At 34.8% G+C, this 14,644-nt stretch overlaps 2 protein-coding genes across 8 annotated transcripts in view; one reads left to right on the top strand and one right to left on the bottom strand.

The window, feature by feature from the left end:
• LOC134257721 (uncharacterized) overlaps positions 1–9,277 on the bottom strand; it is a 62,290-nt gene extending 53,013 nt beyond the window's left edge. For 4 of the 7 annotated variants that reach the window (XM_062740315.1, XM_062740314.1, XM_062740316.1 and 1 more), the window contains exons 1-6: positions 9,118–9,277; positions 5,289–5,428; positions 4,778–4,880; positions 3,124–3,179; positions 2,531–2,632; positions 696–809 (exon numbers count right to left, since the gene is read on the bottom strand). In XM_062740315.1, the coding sequence (XP_062596299.1) occupies positions 696–809; positions 2,531–2,632; positions 3,124–3,179; positions 4,778–4,880; positions 5,289–5,428; positions 9,118–9,121 (519 nt within the window). In that variant the 5' untranslated portion in view covers positions 9,122–9,277. Of the gene's footprint in view, positions 1–695; positions 810–2,530; positions 2,633–3,123; positions 3,180–3,490; positions 3,507–3,639; positions 3,672–3,739; positions 3,772–4,777; positions 4,881–5,288; positions 5,429–9,117 lie in introns of those variants that run through there. The other 3 variants (XM_062740319.1, XM_062740320.1, XM_062740321.1) reach the window with 3 other exon arrangements.
• A 159-nt stretch (positions 9,278–9,436) lies between these two features.
• Positions 9,437–14,453, top strand: LOC134257720 (large ribosomal subunit protein eL24-like). Its single transcript, XM_062740313.1, has 5 exons — positions 9,437–9,505; positions 9,641–9,716; positions 11,511–11,566; positions 11,930–11,981; positions 14,333–14,453. Exons 1-5 carry the CDS (start codon positions 9,501–9,503, stop codon positions 14,420–14,422), a joined length of 279 nt encoding a protein of 92 aa, XP_062596297.1. The 5' UTR covers positions 9,437–9,500; the 3' UTR covers positions 14,423–14,453.
• The last annotated feature ends 191 nt before the right edge of the window (positions 14,454–14,644 follow it).

A 14,644-nucleotide genomic window follows, 5' to 3' on the forward strand; every position in this document is an offset into this window, starting at 1 on the left:
TTGTAACATCCTGTTCTTGAATGCACCAAAGTACATTGAATTCAAATGTACCTAACAAACATGCAAAATTCATGTTTATCCGTGAGCAGACTTTGTCCGACCATTTGGATTTCTTTTTTTTTTTTGGTTAAATTTCTTTCTGACAAATTCCATTAGCAGCTTCGTTGCGTTCACCTTGCCTTCAGATGTAAAAGAGCCATAAAAAGGCATAGTCTTTGTCTGACTTTAATAATTGATACTGGATTTCAAAGACAAAGATTCTCAAAGACAATATCAATACATATTAAAACATCAATAAAAGGTTCATTCACCATCTAAGTAGTTTGCTGGCCAACATTTTGTCTCATATTGCTTTAATAAATGTTGTTGACTTGGGATATCTTTGGTAAATATTGCTCGTAATATAAATCAATACTAACAGGTATTAACAATGGAAGATAACTCCAGGAGATTAATGCAATATAAGAATTCATCAACTCTCTGATTAGAGAGATAATTCTTCATGAAATTAATGATTTTTATTTCCTTCTAGATCATCAAGTAATTTTTTTTTTTTTTGGGGGGGGGGGGGGGGGGGGTTAGCATTTGGATTGAAACTGTCACACAATTAATAAATTAATTAGTCTCCGACTTTTAAATGTTTCAATATATTTTCAGCTAACTTGAAAATAACAAATGTGCAAGAGAAAAAATACCTCATTTAGGTCAGCTATTTCATTTTCAGCCAGAGACAGGATGGCCAGAGACTTTGGGAGGTTCTGGGAAGCACCCTCCAATGTTTTAATGATGTTCCCATGCAGCAAGAGGGTCTGAAACATTTCAAATGCAACAAAATCAACTTATATGTTACAGAATGATGGAAATATTTGATCCTTTGAGGTTAATCAAATTATATAGTTTAATATATGGTCTACATCAAAGAAGATGACATACTATATACATTTTATAGAGGGCAATTTTTGCCCCATGTTATTTTAACCCTTTTACATTGCCTCGCAAATGATTTGCCCCGTTTTAACGAGGCCCAATCTAGTTGGAAATTACGAAAATGGAATGATAAAAATTTTTAATTCTTGGAAGTAGATTTGTATGTATTATGCTAAGAAAAATTAGAATGAACTTTTGTTACCTTGCCCTTACTGTAGTTAAATGAGGGCACTTTCAAGATATGGACCATTTTTATTGTTTTTATACACAATTACATACTAAATCTCCCCAATAACAAAGGAATTGACAAATTAAAAAAAAAAATAAAATGAAATGCTTTGTTATTCACATATATCATGCAATTTTCATTTCTCTTTTTAAAAATGAAACGAAAATTGGAGGTAGCCTTCATTGCAGTGAAAAGGGGGCATATCAAAACACAAAAATAGGACTTATTTTATCAACCTAGATATTTTTATAAGTCGCAATGGGTTTACATAACATCAACAAACGATTATTATACTGTATTAGTTTCTAAAAATTATGAAATAATTTTCTCTCAACGATTTATTTTTTTTGTTAGCACAAGACGTTGTTTTACATGGGGGAAAAAAAGGGAGGGGGAGGCGACAAAATATCAAATTTTACTAATATGATGTATCATAAAGAAAAATAAAATATTTTGGTGGTTGCATTTGAATGATTCAGAGACTTATTTTTTTAAACTCAAGCTAATCCATGCATATTTAAGTCCGCAGTAAACAAGGGTGTGTATAAACTCTTCAACATGTTCATGAGAAAGACTAAAATTGTTTCCTTTTGGTTGCAGTGTTTGATTGTCTTTTCTAGCTCATTAATTGAAATAAACAAGATAAAAATAATAAATCTGTACCAAGAAATTGATATCTCAAAGTAAATTATGTTCTACAGTTGATTATTAATAGAAAAAAAATTAAAACATGTAACACCATGCAAAATCAATTCCTTGGTTCTCAGGCCTTTTTTCAAGAAATATGATGAGGGAGGGAGGCATTTTTTTTTACTTTTTATTGCCCCCAAAACATGATGAGACAGCCTTTTACATTGTACAAAACCTCAAAAAATGATGAGTGAAGTGATTTGTTGTTTTTATTTTATTGATTTAGAATTAAAAAGGGTCAATGAGGCACCCTTGGAAGAGATTAAAAAACCAAGAAATTAATTTTTTTTTGGCCTTAAAATAATAAAAATGCCAGAATAGCCAGCTTTAACATGCACAGTTACAGAGCTACCAGGTATGCAAGATAGCGAAACATTTTAGCGCAATTTGAAAATTTTAATTGTGACGTAATTGTATTCAATTGTGACGATTGCCAAGGGTACTGTGACGTGCCTGAGTCGACGCTGCATTAAAATGTACATGCGCAGATCAAGTAGATTGGGCCTCGTTAAATTTGCCCAATCATTGCTATGTCTAAGGAGTTATACGGTTTTCTTTGAAATCTGCGTAATCTATGGTCAGGCTAAAAATAACACAAGGGCAAAATTTCCCTGCATACAGTATTCCATCTCTTTAAACCAAATCATTTTAAACTCAAGTGTTTTCTACTTATTGAAGACTTACTCTTAAGCCCACAAGATGGGCTAGATTAGCAATCTGAGAGATGCTGTTGTCAGACAAGTCCAGATGTCGCAGTTTGTGGTTATTAGTCAATCCCTCGATCACCTTAAATTTAAAAAAAAATAAACTTACATTATATTACCCATTCAAGTTAAAATGTATGGTATACCCTAAAATGGTTATTTGCATGTTTAAGAAATACACATTCGATCTTAGAAAATTTGTAAAAAATGCATGCCTATATCATCCCCAAGTGTACAGTAAAATTCTGTCATAATTAAGTCACTGGGACTTTTGAAATTACTTCGCTTTATCCTTAATTCATTATATCCATATTAGGAATTTGTTAAAATTTATATATCTGGGGATCCAAGATAACTTTGCTATATCCGTGAATTCTCAATATCCGTGTTCGTACTGAACAAGTTTTACTGTGTACTGCACTTTTACAGAACACTATAGCTGCATCTTAATATCAATAGCATATTTTAAGGGGGGGGGGTCCTCTTATTAGGCCTTTTAAAAAAAAAATGATAGATAAGCCAAGAATTTCATGAAAAGAAAATATGATAGAAATTGCTATTCCAAGAAATTACCTTTATGCTGTTAGCTGAAAGATTCAACCATTCCAATTCTGTAAGTTCCTTCAATCCTACAATGAATGTAAAAATACAAAATTAAAAAAGTTGTCTAAATTATATATACATGTTTAATTCTACAAAATCCCTTTTTTAAAACATAAAAGCCTGTCTGAGTCTCTAAGTAAATATAAATTGAAATTTCTAGTCTCTTTTTCAAAGACATGAACTGGCATTCCACAAAATCATTTTAAAAGTCACTTACATTTTCATACTTATTTTGGATCAACCTTGCATACACACAGTCAGTACAAAGAAAGCAGAAAACTATGTTCCTTCTATGGCCACTATACTGTTGTCCGGTAAATTTTGTTGTAAACTGTACCTTCTATGGCCACTATACTGTTACCTGGTAAGTTTAGTTGTATACTGTACCTTCTATGGCCACTATACTGTTACCTGGTAAGTTTAGTTGTATACTGTACCTTCTATGGCCACTATACTGTTGTCTGGTAAGTTAGTTGTATACTGTACCTTCTATGGCCACTATACTGTTGTCCGGTAGGTTCAGCTGTATACTGTACCTTCTATGGCCACTATACTGTTGTCCGGTAGATTCAGCTGTATACTGTACCTTCTATGGCCACTATACTATTGTCCGGTAGGTTCAGCTGTATACTGTACCTTCTATGGCCACTATACTGTTGCCACTATACTGTTGTCCGGTAGGTTCAGCTGTATACTGTACCTTCTATGGCCACTATACTGTTGTCCGGTAGATTCAGCTGTATACTGTACCTTCTATGGCCACTATACTGTTGTCCGGTAGGTTCAGCTGTATACTGTACCTTCTATGGCCACTATACTATTGTCCACTATGGCCACTATACTGTTGTCCGGTAGATTCAGCTGTATACTGTACCTTCTATGGCCACTATACTATTGTCCGGTAGGTTCAGCTGTATACTGTACCTTCTATGGCCACTATACTATTGTCCGGTAGGTTCAGCTGTATACTGTACCTTCTATGGCCACTATACTATTGTCCGGTAGATTCAGCTGTATACTGTACCTTCTATGGCCATTATACTGTTGTCCGGTAGGTTCAGCTGTATACTGTACCTTCTATGGCCATTATACTGTTGTCCGGTAGATTCAGCTGTATACTGTACCTTCTATGGCCACTATACTATTGTCCGGTAAGTTCAGCTGTATACTGTACCTTCTATGGCCACTATACTATTGTCCGGTAGGTTCAGCTGTATACTGTACCTTCTATGGCCACTATACTGTTGTCCGGTAGGTTCAGCTGTATACTGTACCTTCTATGGCCACTATACTGTTGTCTGGTAAGTTCAGTTGTATACTGTACCTTCTATGGCCACTATACTGTTGTCCGGTAGGTTCAGCTGTATACTGTACCTTCTATGGCCACTATACTATTGTCCGGTAGGTTCAGCTGTATACTGTACCTTCTATGGCCACTATACTGTTGTCCGGTAGGTTCAGCTGTATACTGTACCTTCTATGGCCACTATACTATTGTCCGGTAGGTTCAGCTGTATACTGTACCTTCTATGGCCACTATACTATTGTCCGGTAGATTCAGCTGTATACTGTACCTTCTATGGCCACTATACTGTTGTCCGGTAGGTTCAGCTGTTTACTGTACCTTCTATGGCCACTATACTGTTGTCCGGTAAGTTCAGTACTGTGAGGTTCCTCAGCTTGGCCACACTGGTCATCCTGACTAATCGATTCCCAGCCAGGGACAGCTTACAAAGAAAGGGTACAATAAATACACAGTACAGTTGAACTTGGGTATCCTGAATACCGACGTCTTGAATACCACGAATATGTCGAAGTACAAGTGATGTGGAAGTCATAACCACTTCTTCCTTAAGTACTCTACCCTCCTTATCTCAAATACTCATTTAAATCTCAAAGTTTATTTTTTTTACTTTGGTCCCATGGAGTTGTAGAAAATGAGATTTGACTGTACTAGCATTACGATTATTTAAAATACATTTGAACTTTGTTATCTGTAAACTGTAAAAGATTAGTTTTAAAAATTAATCTATACTTTTCATACATCAAAATATCCATGAATTGCTAATGAATTATGTTGAATTAAAAACTGTGACATTTACAGAGTTCTCTTTATTTACATGATTTATGTATACCTGTTTCAGATGCTGACATTTTTCTAAATTGTCGATCTTTGTGATGTCATTCTTATCCAAAATAACAGTAGTCGGATCCACCCCAGGAGGAAGTGAAATCTGATGGATCCCTGCCCCTGACAAGTTCACTACATCTCCATCTAAAATTTAGAATATCCGATATGTAGCTGCAATAGCTTAATTACATTCAAGAAAATAATCTCTACTTTAAACAAGTTGGCATGCAGAAATAAATAATCATTAATTTATCAGATACCAGATATGAAAGAATATATCCTTCAAATTAAGTACTGTACAAGTGGAAATTTTAACGAGACGCAAATTTAGCGATTTTTACCCAAAAACTGGTATTTTATTCTTAGCTAGAAGTAATTTTAGCGATTTTAAAATGCTAACTAAAGAAGCTGTTACAAATAATGCACTATTAATTTTTAGCGATATTCAATTTTAGTGATGTCAGCACCCACTCTAATAATACCAAAATTAAATCCTCGCTAAAAATTCTACTTATACGGTATGTTGTATCCTACTAATTAAGCAAATAAGTTGACATACCCTTGTTTTTCATCCTGATTACACGTTAAAAAATTAATGCACAGCATGGATTGGAAATGACATTTCAAATTCCCTCAGATAATCACAAGTACAAGTATGATTGCAATTGTTGCTATTGACTTCTAGAGCAAAGGCAATTTCAAAGTTCTTACAATTATTTTTCTAATGACCAATAATGAGAAAATTTATTTTAAAACTCAGATAATTTACTATCATTGTTGTTGACAGGACACTTTCATGGTTAAAAAGAACCTTTTTTAAACCTAGAGGAGTCAACGTACTATAGGCCCTTTTAAAGTTATTAAATTCACTGTAACTTTTAATGGAAAATTATCTGTGACCTTGCTTTTTTCACAAAAACAAGCAGTTCATTGTTACATCAAATTATATCCATTGTATACTTGTTTGAAAGCAATACACAGTCCCTGACAATGCTATACTGTTCTCAAACCCAGGTAGGCAGCAAGTGTGTTAAAAGGGGGACAACTCTTAGAGACCAAACAAAAATTCATAAAACATTTAAAATAGATTTACATTGTAGACATGCCTGTAAAACACTGATTTATCTACTATTCTGTATTTTGACAAAAAATGAGAACAACTAAATTAGTTACTAAGGGAGATCATATTGAGCCATTGAGTAACGAGGGATCTTTTATTTAAATGGTCTCATCCCAACAACCGGTCTCTACATCCCACAGTGGGATCTGAAGCTTTGACATAAGGATCAACTCTTTAGTTTGTGGCTCTAAAGCACTGTGGGTGACTCCACAGTTAGAATAAGTCCAATACACTCACAATGTAAATTTGAAATTGAAAATGAAATCCAAATTGCTGGAGACTAAAAATTTTGTCTGGTGTCCCTTGATATCTCAGCCCTGTGTCACATAAACTGACTCGGGTTTTTCTGCCCCGACTTTGACCACTTGTTTTAATCAATGCAGAATGAAATGAATGCTGGTCATTCAAGTGTTTCTCCTTGAGACATCCTTTAAAGTCTCTATCACCATAAAACTTTCGTTTCCATCCTTTAATAGGTTTACCTCACCTCACATGTCCTCTTCGTGCCCGCTGGCACACAAGGCCCCCTTTGATATGTTTACATCCAATAAAATATAAAGTTGTTGATTTTTCATAGAAACATTCAGTTTATTTATACCTCCAATGCTGAAGAGTTCAGCAATAGTCTGCTTCAAATACTTTGTACTACAGTTCATTTCTATAGAAATTTTATTAGAACAAGGTATTCAAAGCAAACTATTGCTGGAATTCTTTAGCGTCTAAGATTCAAATGAAAAGAAAATAGCTATGAAAAATAAACAACTATTTCGTTGGATTTAAACCTTTTAATGTAAGAAAATTAAAGTTTAATAGTGATTTAGACTTCAAAGGACATCCAAAGGAAAGAGTTGAAGCGAGTAGCTAATTCATTTTGAACAGCCCGTATTGATTGAAACAAGCCCTATAAGTTGGAGGCAGGAAGACAATGGGCTGATCGAGATACGGTAGGGACACCAAACCAAAATTTTTAAACCCAAAAACATCTTGCTGAGATCATCAAAGAGGATCCACTCTGAAATGATTGATTATATATTTCGTTTAAAGTCCTTCTAGAAAATTTTTCACTCAGATGAAGACGACACCACTTGCTGGTGGAGAACTGCAAATTTTGTCCTATACTCAACACTAAGGGTCATTGAACAGGGAGAGATCCTACGCGACGCGGGACCTGGGTTTATACTCATCTCAATGACCGGTCTCCACGTCCCACAGTGGGATTCAAACCTGTGATGTAAAGATCAATTCCTTACTTCACGACTCTTAAGCAGATTCTCTGACCACCGGCCGCGCACTGCGGGCCACTGAAATAATTTGAAGAATAAAAAAAAAACAGTTGTGCTGAAAATAACAGACCTTTCTGAGAAAGTAAAAGCTCAATAGACTAACGTGTAAGAACAGAGGAAATTCGGAATGAAATCTCTAAATACATCAAGGAGATTTTGTTTTGAAACATTCCCAGAATTCCTTTACTACCCAATGTCCTTTGCGCGAATAAATAAATAATAAGGTAAAGCATAAAAGGAATTCAGTTTGTAGAAATCTTTCAAAGAAACAATAAAAAAATCTGCATTGTTTTTCGACTAAAAGTGCGCTAAAGACCTAAAATTTCAACTGGATGCTCAAATGTCTCCATAAGCTCTGAAGATCTCCGTGACATCGTGTGATGTCACAGCTAGTCGAGATGTCTCGTGCGGCAGGATGTTTGAAGTAGCTATTCAATATTTCTCAAGTGTTTTTGATGGTACAACTGCGCTCTCCCCAACGGTCACACCGTAAAACATATTACATATAGTATAAACATTAAAATCCAAGTCATTTTCTCTTTCTCTGTTCTTCGCTTTAAATTTTACACGGTTCCATGTTCGTTCACCCTAAAAATTGTCCGCCCGATTCCCCGTTCGCCTGATTTTTTGTTCGCCCAGAGTCCGCTCGCCCTAAAACTTGTTCGCACAGAGTCCGTTCGCCGTAATTTAATGAAGAATAAAATCTAATGAATTTCTTTCCTAATTTTTTGTACATTCAAAATAAAACAGCCCGTCACTGTATCCGTCAGACGTTATGCATATGGTCACACCCGTTTTAGTATCAGCGGTCACACCTGTCCTTTAATTGTTTTCAAAACATAGCGCAATTCGTTAAAATAACATGGATGTATCCCCCTTAATTAACATTGATATTAATCATCTAATTAACTATGGTTCAAACACTTAGACATTCAAAAAATCATTTGCATTAAATCAAAAATTAATTTAGACTAAATAAACATTGCTCTTCGTATCAGAATTTGAGGGAAAAAATCCAAGTTTGTAAGGGAAATAAATACAAAAGAAATGATATACTCGAATGTTACTTTTTAATTCATATATATACAAGTATATATATGTATATATTGGGCGAACCACATATAGGGCGAACAAGATATTGGGCAAATTACTCTGGCGAACAACTCCTGCGAACAGGTAGATAGCCGAACCCGTTACCATTTTACACACCATGTTGATTTTAACTTCCTACACGAATTGCAACATCTTTTCACTTAAAAAGCAACACAAGAACGTGTAAATATGGTTGTTTGATTATTTTGAAAACCTCAAATTACCAGGCACAACTCTAACCTGTAGCCTTTACACTCTTCGTGTTGATAAAACAGACCAGCAGCTCACCAGTCACCTGCTACTTGTTTACATTAGCAACACAACGTCCATAAACTTACCCATTTCTCTTAAACACTATAAAACTAACGCCTGTTGTATTTATAAAACTTCCCAAAGCATGCCACATTAAATTAATATTCACTGCTTTCCATTTTTTCCATTAAACACGCTGTTTGTCGGCAACCTTCGTTCTCAGGAATCCCGCTAGTTCCATTTTGGATTCCCGCTATTCTGGATCGTCGGCTAATCATTGGTCAAAATATTATTTTTTAATTAATATATTCAATGACTAAAAATAGATACATAAAGTCACATACATTTTGATAGTGATTCTTCATATCCCAATCATTCAATATAAAAGAAAATTAATCGAAACGAAAGGGTAAATAAAGAATTCACTGCGTTCCTAAAGCCTTCGGTCTTTCAACTTCCGGTATCAATCATGAAGTGAGTGAAAATCATACACATAGACACACTATCTACTAGATTTTAAACATAAGATGAAACATCACAAGAATTTGCTTGTTGTATTGAATAAAGAAATGGTTATTGTAAATTTTTATGCTATATTTCTGATTTCAGGATTGAACTTTGCTCGTACAGTGGGTATAAAATCTACCCTGGACATGGAAAACGTATCGTCAAAGTTGACGGAAGGGTAAGTCATAGTCTAAAGAGACAACCTGTTCCTCTACGTCAAAATACAACGTGTACATCTAACGTTCTCGTGGATGACCAAACGTTTCCTGATGATTTGTTGTGCTTTTCGGAATTTCCAGTGAAATACCCCCCCCCCCTTGCCGATATAGGTTTCACTTTGGACATGTTGCCGGTTGGTCATAACGTTTCTAGGCTAGATATTTGATGACTTGTTGTGCTTTTCCACTATAGCAAAAATTATGACCACACTGCCTCGCTTCAATTATGCCATTTAATATTAAAGGTGAAATTCACTTTGGACATTGTTTACCTATAGTCTGTTTTTACCCTATGTTATGTTCAATAGTCACATTATACTTGGTTCAGAATCACATAGGGTGATTTTATTCAAGGAGGTAAACAATGTGAATATACTGTAGAAATAATATCAGAGAGTCAAAAAAACAACTAAATGACTTAATTACGGCAGTGTGTAGGCGAATAATTCTTGCTAATTCACTTGGGCTTTGTTGTGAAGGGGGATGCATTTAGCCTAGCAGAATCTCAACAGGGATTAATATTATGATTAATGTGAACATACTATAGATCTGTCTGTAGCTGTACATTACAGAAGTCACTTAAAAAATATAGCCATTTACGAGTGGACCCCTTATCTTTATGTTCCAAAAGAGAGAGTCACTGTCTGAGTTTACAAGAATATGAACTGTGACTATATTTGAAGAGAGTTATTGAGTACATTATACAAGCCGGGTTTTGATTGCTGGTGGCCAGATAGCTCAGAGTACCAAACATTTATGCTGATGTGAAGAAAGTTATTGGAGCTGTGGCGGTTAGCCATGTTTCGATTGCTAATGATATAGTGATCCCAGTGATATTTTGAACCCTTGTATGGTCAACTGCAATTTTCTCCTCTCCTGTTACAGAACCATGTCAAAAAGTAGAATTGTTCACATCGGCAAATATCTTGTGTTCCATCTTTGCGTAGTGGACTCATAAAATCTGTAATGAAATGATTTTTGTACAAAATATCTCGAGTGTGATAAAATTGCTTTAGAATAAGGTTACATCCTGCAGTGTTTCCACATTGTAAAATTGTGCCTCGACATGTGTAAATCTGACTGCCTGTGAAATTTGACAGCCCTACCAAAATTTCTCTAGCTCGAGAAAATAATTGTCATCCTAGCCATTTTCTTTGCACATTTATATGTCGGCACACAAATACACTAACAATCACTTAAACGAATGGTGTATCAATGCTATCCAATTTACACCCTTCACCTATTACATTTTTTGATGTATTTCGTATCTATAAAATAAAAAGATTTTTCAAATTTATGGCTCAAATATTGCTCTGTCACAACACTAATTTATTAGACATGAAATCCTCACATGTGTAAATCTACTGAGTGACCCATGGAAAAAATTTATGCGTCTCGGGCAGTGGGGCACACTCTTATTTCAAAAACTGCATCCTGGCCATTTTCTTTGCACATTTATATGTCAGCACACAAATACACTAACAATCACTGGCCTGGAATGAATTGTGTATTGATGCTATCCAAATAACACCAGCATCCATGGGCATTGGGTCTATAATGTTTGACGTATTGACTATTCCATATCACAAAATAAATAAAACATTATATGGCTGTTTTCTTTGCTCTACGTAACTCATTTATTTGACATGAAATCTTCACAAGCATAGCTACCAAGTGATAAACGAGAGATTTTCGGCGACTTAGATACATTGTAACCTGCTGAATTTATATTCATATTCAGAAATATTTTTTAGGTTTTCCAGTTCCTCAACAGTAAATGTGAGGCCTCACACATGATGAAGAGGAACTTGTAGCTAAAAAGTGCTGTACAGAAAAACACAAGAATGCTTCTATTCTGAATAATAGTTTTCTCAAATTACTGTAAATTACTTTTAATTTGTCACTGGGTTATCATTGGCGTAATTACAGGACAGTGTGTAACCAGAAAAGAGGTCTTGTGTATAAAAGCATTCCATCAGGTAAAGTCACAGGGCAAAGGCGTTCAAATTGATTTTGTTTTATTTTGGATTATGATTATTTAGGATTATGAAGTAAGTCGGTTAAGAGTCGTGTTAATGACACTTTTGGCTAAAAATAAATGGAGAAGAACCAAGCCTTATGAATGCTTTTAATGTGAATAACTATTTATACAAATGATGTTTCTTCATTACAGAGCTGCTAAAGAAAAACAAAAGGCAAAGGATGCCCAAAAGAAACAACAGAAGGTATATTTATCTTATGAATTGTCACTGGCTAGTTTATGATTATAAAAGGTTCCTCTTGTTTTGTGGTTGGATGTGATTTTTGGATAAAAATCATATTTAGCCATCAATTATGGGAGACTTTTTTATCATTATATATTATGCTAGATACAGATCTGTAGCGTTATGGTTTTATTTATTTGTCTTTGACCATAACACTACAGATCCCGTAATGCAAAAAAGGTGCAATTTACGGCGCATTATTTTTTGCGCACTTTTGTGGAGAATTTCTCCACTTTCTAGCATTGGTTAATCAATTACCTTTCACTCCCTAATTCTAGGCACATTCTGTAGTAAGAGTGCAACGATAAACCGTTTATCGGTTTATTTTTCCACGGTTCGGTTCACGATACGTGAAACTGATATCATGGTTTGGTTCAATCGGTCCGTAATTATCCGAACCGTCTGTTTTGGTTCGTCATTTACAATTTCAAAATGGCTTCCGCACGAAACATGAGGTCAATGAAACTGCAGAAACGGCAAATAAACTTGTTTCCAGTTTCATATTTAACAGGTCGAAGGATGTTATCACTTTCCTAGTGTTAGTGTAATGAGCATTTGATAAAAATTTTGAGTTTAAAGTATATGATGACAAACGTCTGACTTTTTAACCCAGTACGTCATGTACCGTGATACGTATCGTACCGTGAACTGAATACCGTGATACGTATCGTATCGTGGGGTAGGCGTACCGTTGCACCCCTATTCTGTAGCCAATACTGTATATTGTATCCACCTCCCAACTATTTATTGTTGTCTCTACAGGCAATAAACTCGCTTGAAGTGAATTTTCAGCAATCTAACAAATAATTTTAATCAAGCGAGTTTATCACTTGTAGAGATGACTATAAACTAGGGTTGGGAGATGGATAAAATATACAGATTACTTAAATAATGTGTCTAGAAGTAGGGAGTGAAAGATAGTTAATTAACCGATGCTGGAAAGTGGAGAAATTCTCCCCAAAAGTGCGCAAAAAAATATTGCGCCGTAAATTGCACCTTTTTTGCATTACGGGATCTGTAGTGTTATGGTCAAAGACAAATAAATAAAACCATAACGCTACAGATCTGCAGCTAATATTATGTATTTTATTATAACTATCAATGTTACATACACTCCTCGCTTTCGTGCAATAACCATTGTGGCGTCGCAGCAGTAGGATTTGAAAAGAATATCGATATTATGTTAAAATTGAGACATGGATTGGAAATTTGATATTTGGTCTGAAGGACAGAAACTGTTTCAAGTCGGTTTATTCCTGACAATGTCTAGGCACTTGTATGATCCAGGGTCCGCCGTCATAAAAATTTGAGAATTCTAAAAAAAAAATTCTCAACTCAACTCTTGAGAATTACTCGGCTGAGAATAAAAGAGATTAAGGTCTTCAATCCCTAATAGGAACAAATTCAATGAAATTGAAAACATAACATATTTGTAGGCATTGAATATTCAGTTTATTTAGACATACTTCCCATTTATCACTATAAGTATATTTAGTGGGATGTGTCCTAATTCATGACCTTGAATTTTGGTAAGAGTTATCTCCCTTTCTTTAATTAATAAAAAAAAATCAATTAAAAAAATTTTGCTGGTAAAAAATTGTTTTCAATTATCATTCTAATTTTAATATTTCAATGCATCTTTCCACCACAGGGTTTATTGATATTCAAATTATTTGAATTTTTATTTTGCAAAAACGCTTTTCCCAATAGGCTTCAATGCAATCTTTGTTAATTAACTACTGCTTAATTAATGAACTTTTTGAAAATTTCTCGTGAGCAATCCTTTTTCCACTATAAAATGCTTTAATATGATATCGAGTATTGTGTACTTGACGGACATTTAAGGGTACAGAATTTGGTCCCATTAGGGATTGAAATCCTTAAGGTATTTTATTTTTCTTAACTTTATACGATGGCCGCTGAGTCTGAGAAATTTGGATTTGAGAAAATTCTCAGACTTGAGAGCATTCTCAGACTTGAGCATGTTTTATAACAGCAGACCCAGGTTGCTGAGCTCATATACTACATGCAGACGTAACGTGTTTGCAAGTGGATTTAACATCTAATATCTTAAAAGATTGGGAGACAACTTGATACGTTGAAATTAATTTGGTTACCATTATTAAAAAATCTTCAGTAGTAGATCACTTGTAGAAACACATTTGATTTGTATTAGGCACTCGCGCATTTGTTTTCAAGTCGCTGTGCTTGTGAATATCGGTACATGTAACATTATTACGTATTTATTTTTAAATTCAAGGCAGACTTACAATGATGCATTGCATTTTCATATGAACATTGCTTTGTTTCAGGCCCAGGCATCAAGAACTGCCCAGCCTAAGATGAAGCCCTCACAGAAAGGCGGAGCCGCAACAAAACCACGAGTGGGAGGAAAACGTTAATATTTATATCAATAAAAACAGACTTCTGGGATCTGTGTTCTTGTTTTCTTTACATGATTGATGCATGGTTACAAGTTACAAACAAAAACAAATTTAAAAGCTGTTTGGTTAGCTTTTCGCACAGAGAAATTGACCTACATGTATGTACCTAGTAGATTATAAAAGTCTTGCACTTAGTTATACCCCCCGCTTGAAAAGTGGGAGGGTATATAGTAATCGTTA

The sequence above is a fragment of the Saccostrea cucullata genome, unplaced genomic scaffold (genome assembly GCF_032062105.1).
Source record: "Saccostrea cucullata isolate Sc308-1 unplaced genomic scaffold, CSIRO_AGI_Scuc_v1 ctg825, whole genome shotgun sequence".
Taxonomy (NCBI): domain Eukaryota; kingdom Metazoa; phylum Mollusca; class Bivalvia; order Ostreida; family Ostreidae; genus Saccostrea; species Saccostrea cuccullata.

Coding starts and splice junctions, on each gene's coding strand:
- LOC134257720 (XM_062740313.1), top strand. Junction 9,717..11,510: donor TCGTCAAAGTTGACGGAAGG/GTAAGTCATAGT, acceptor AATATTTTTTAG/GTTTTCCAGTTCCTCAACAG. Junction 11,567..11,929: donor CACATGATGAAGAGGAACTT/GTAGCTAAAAAG, acceptor TCTTCATTACAG/AGCTGCTAAAGAAAAACAAA.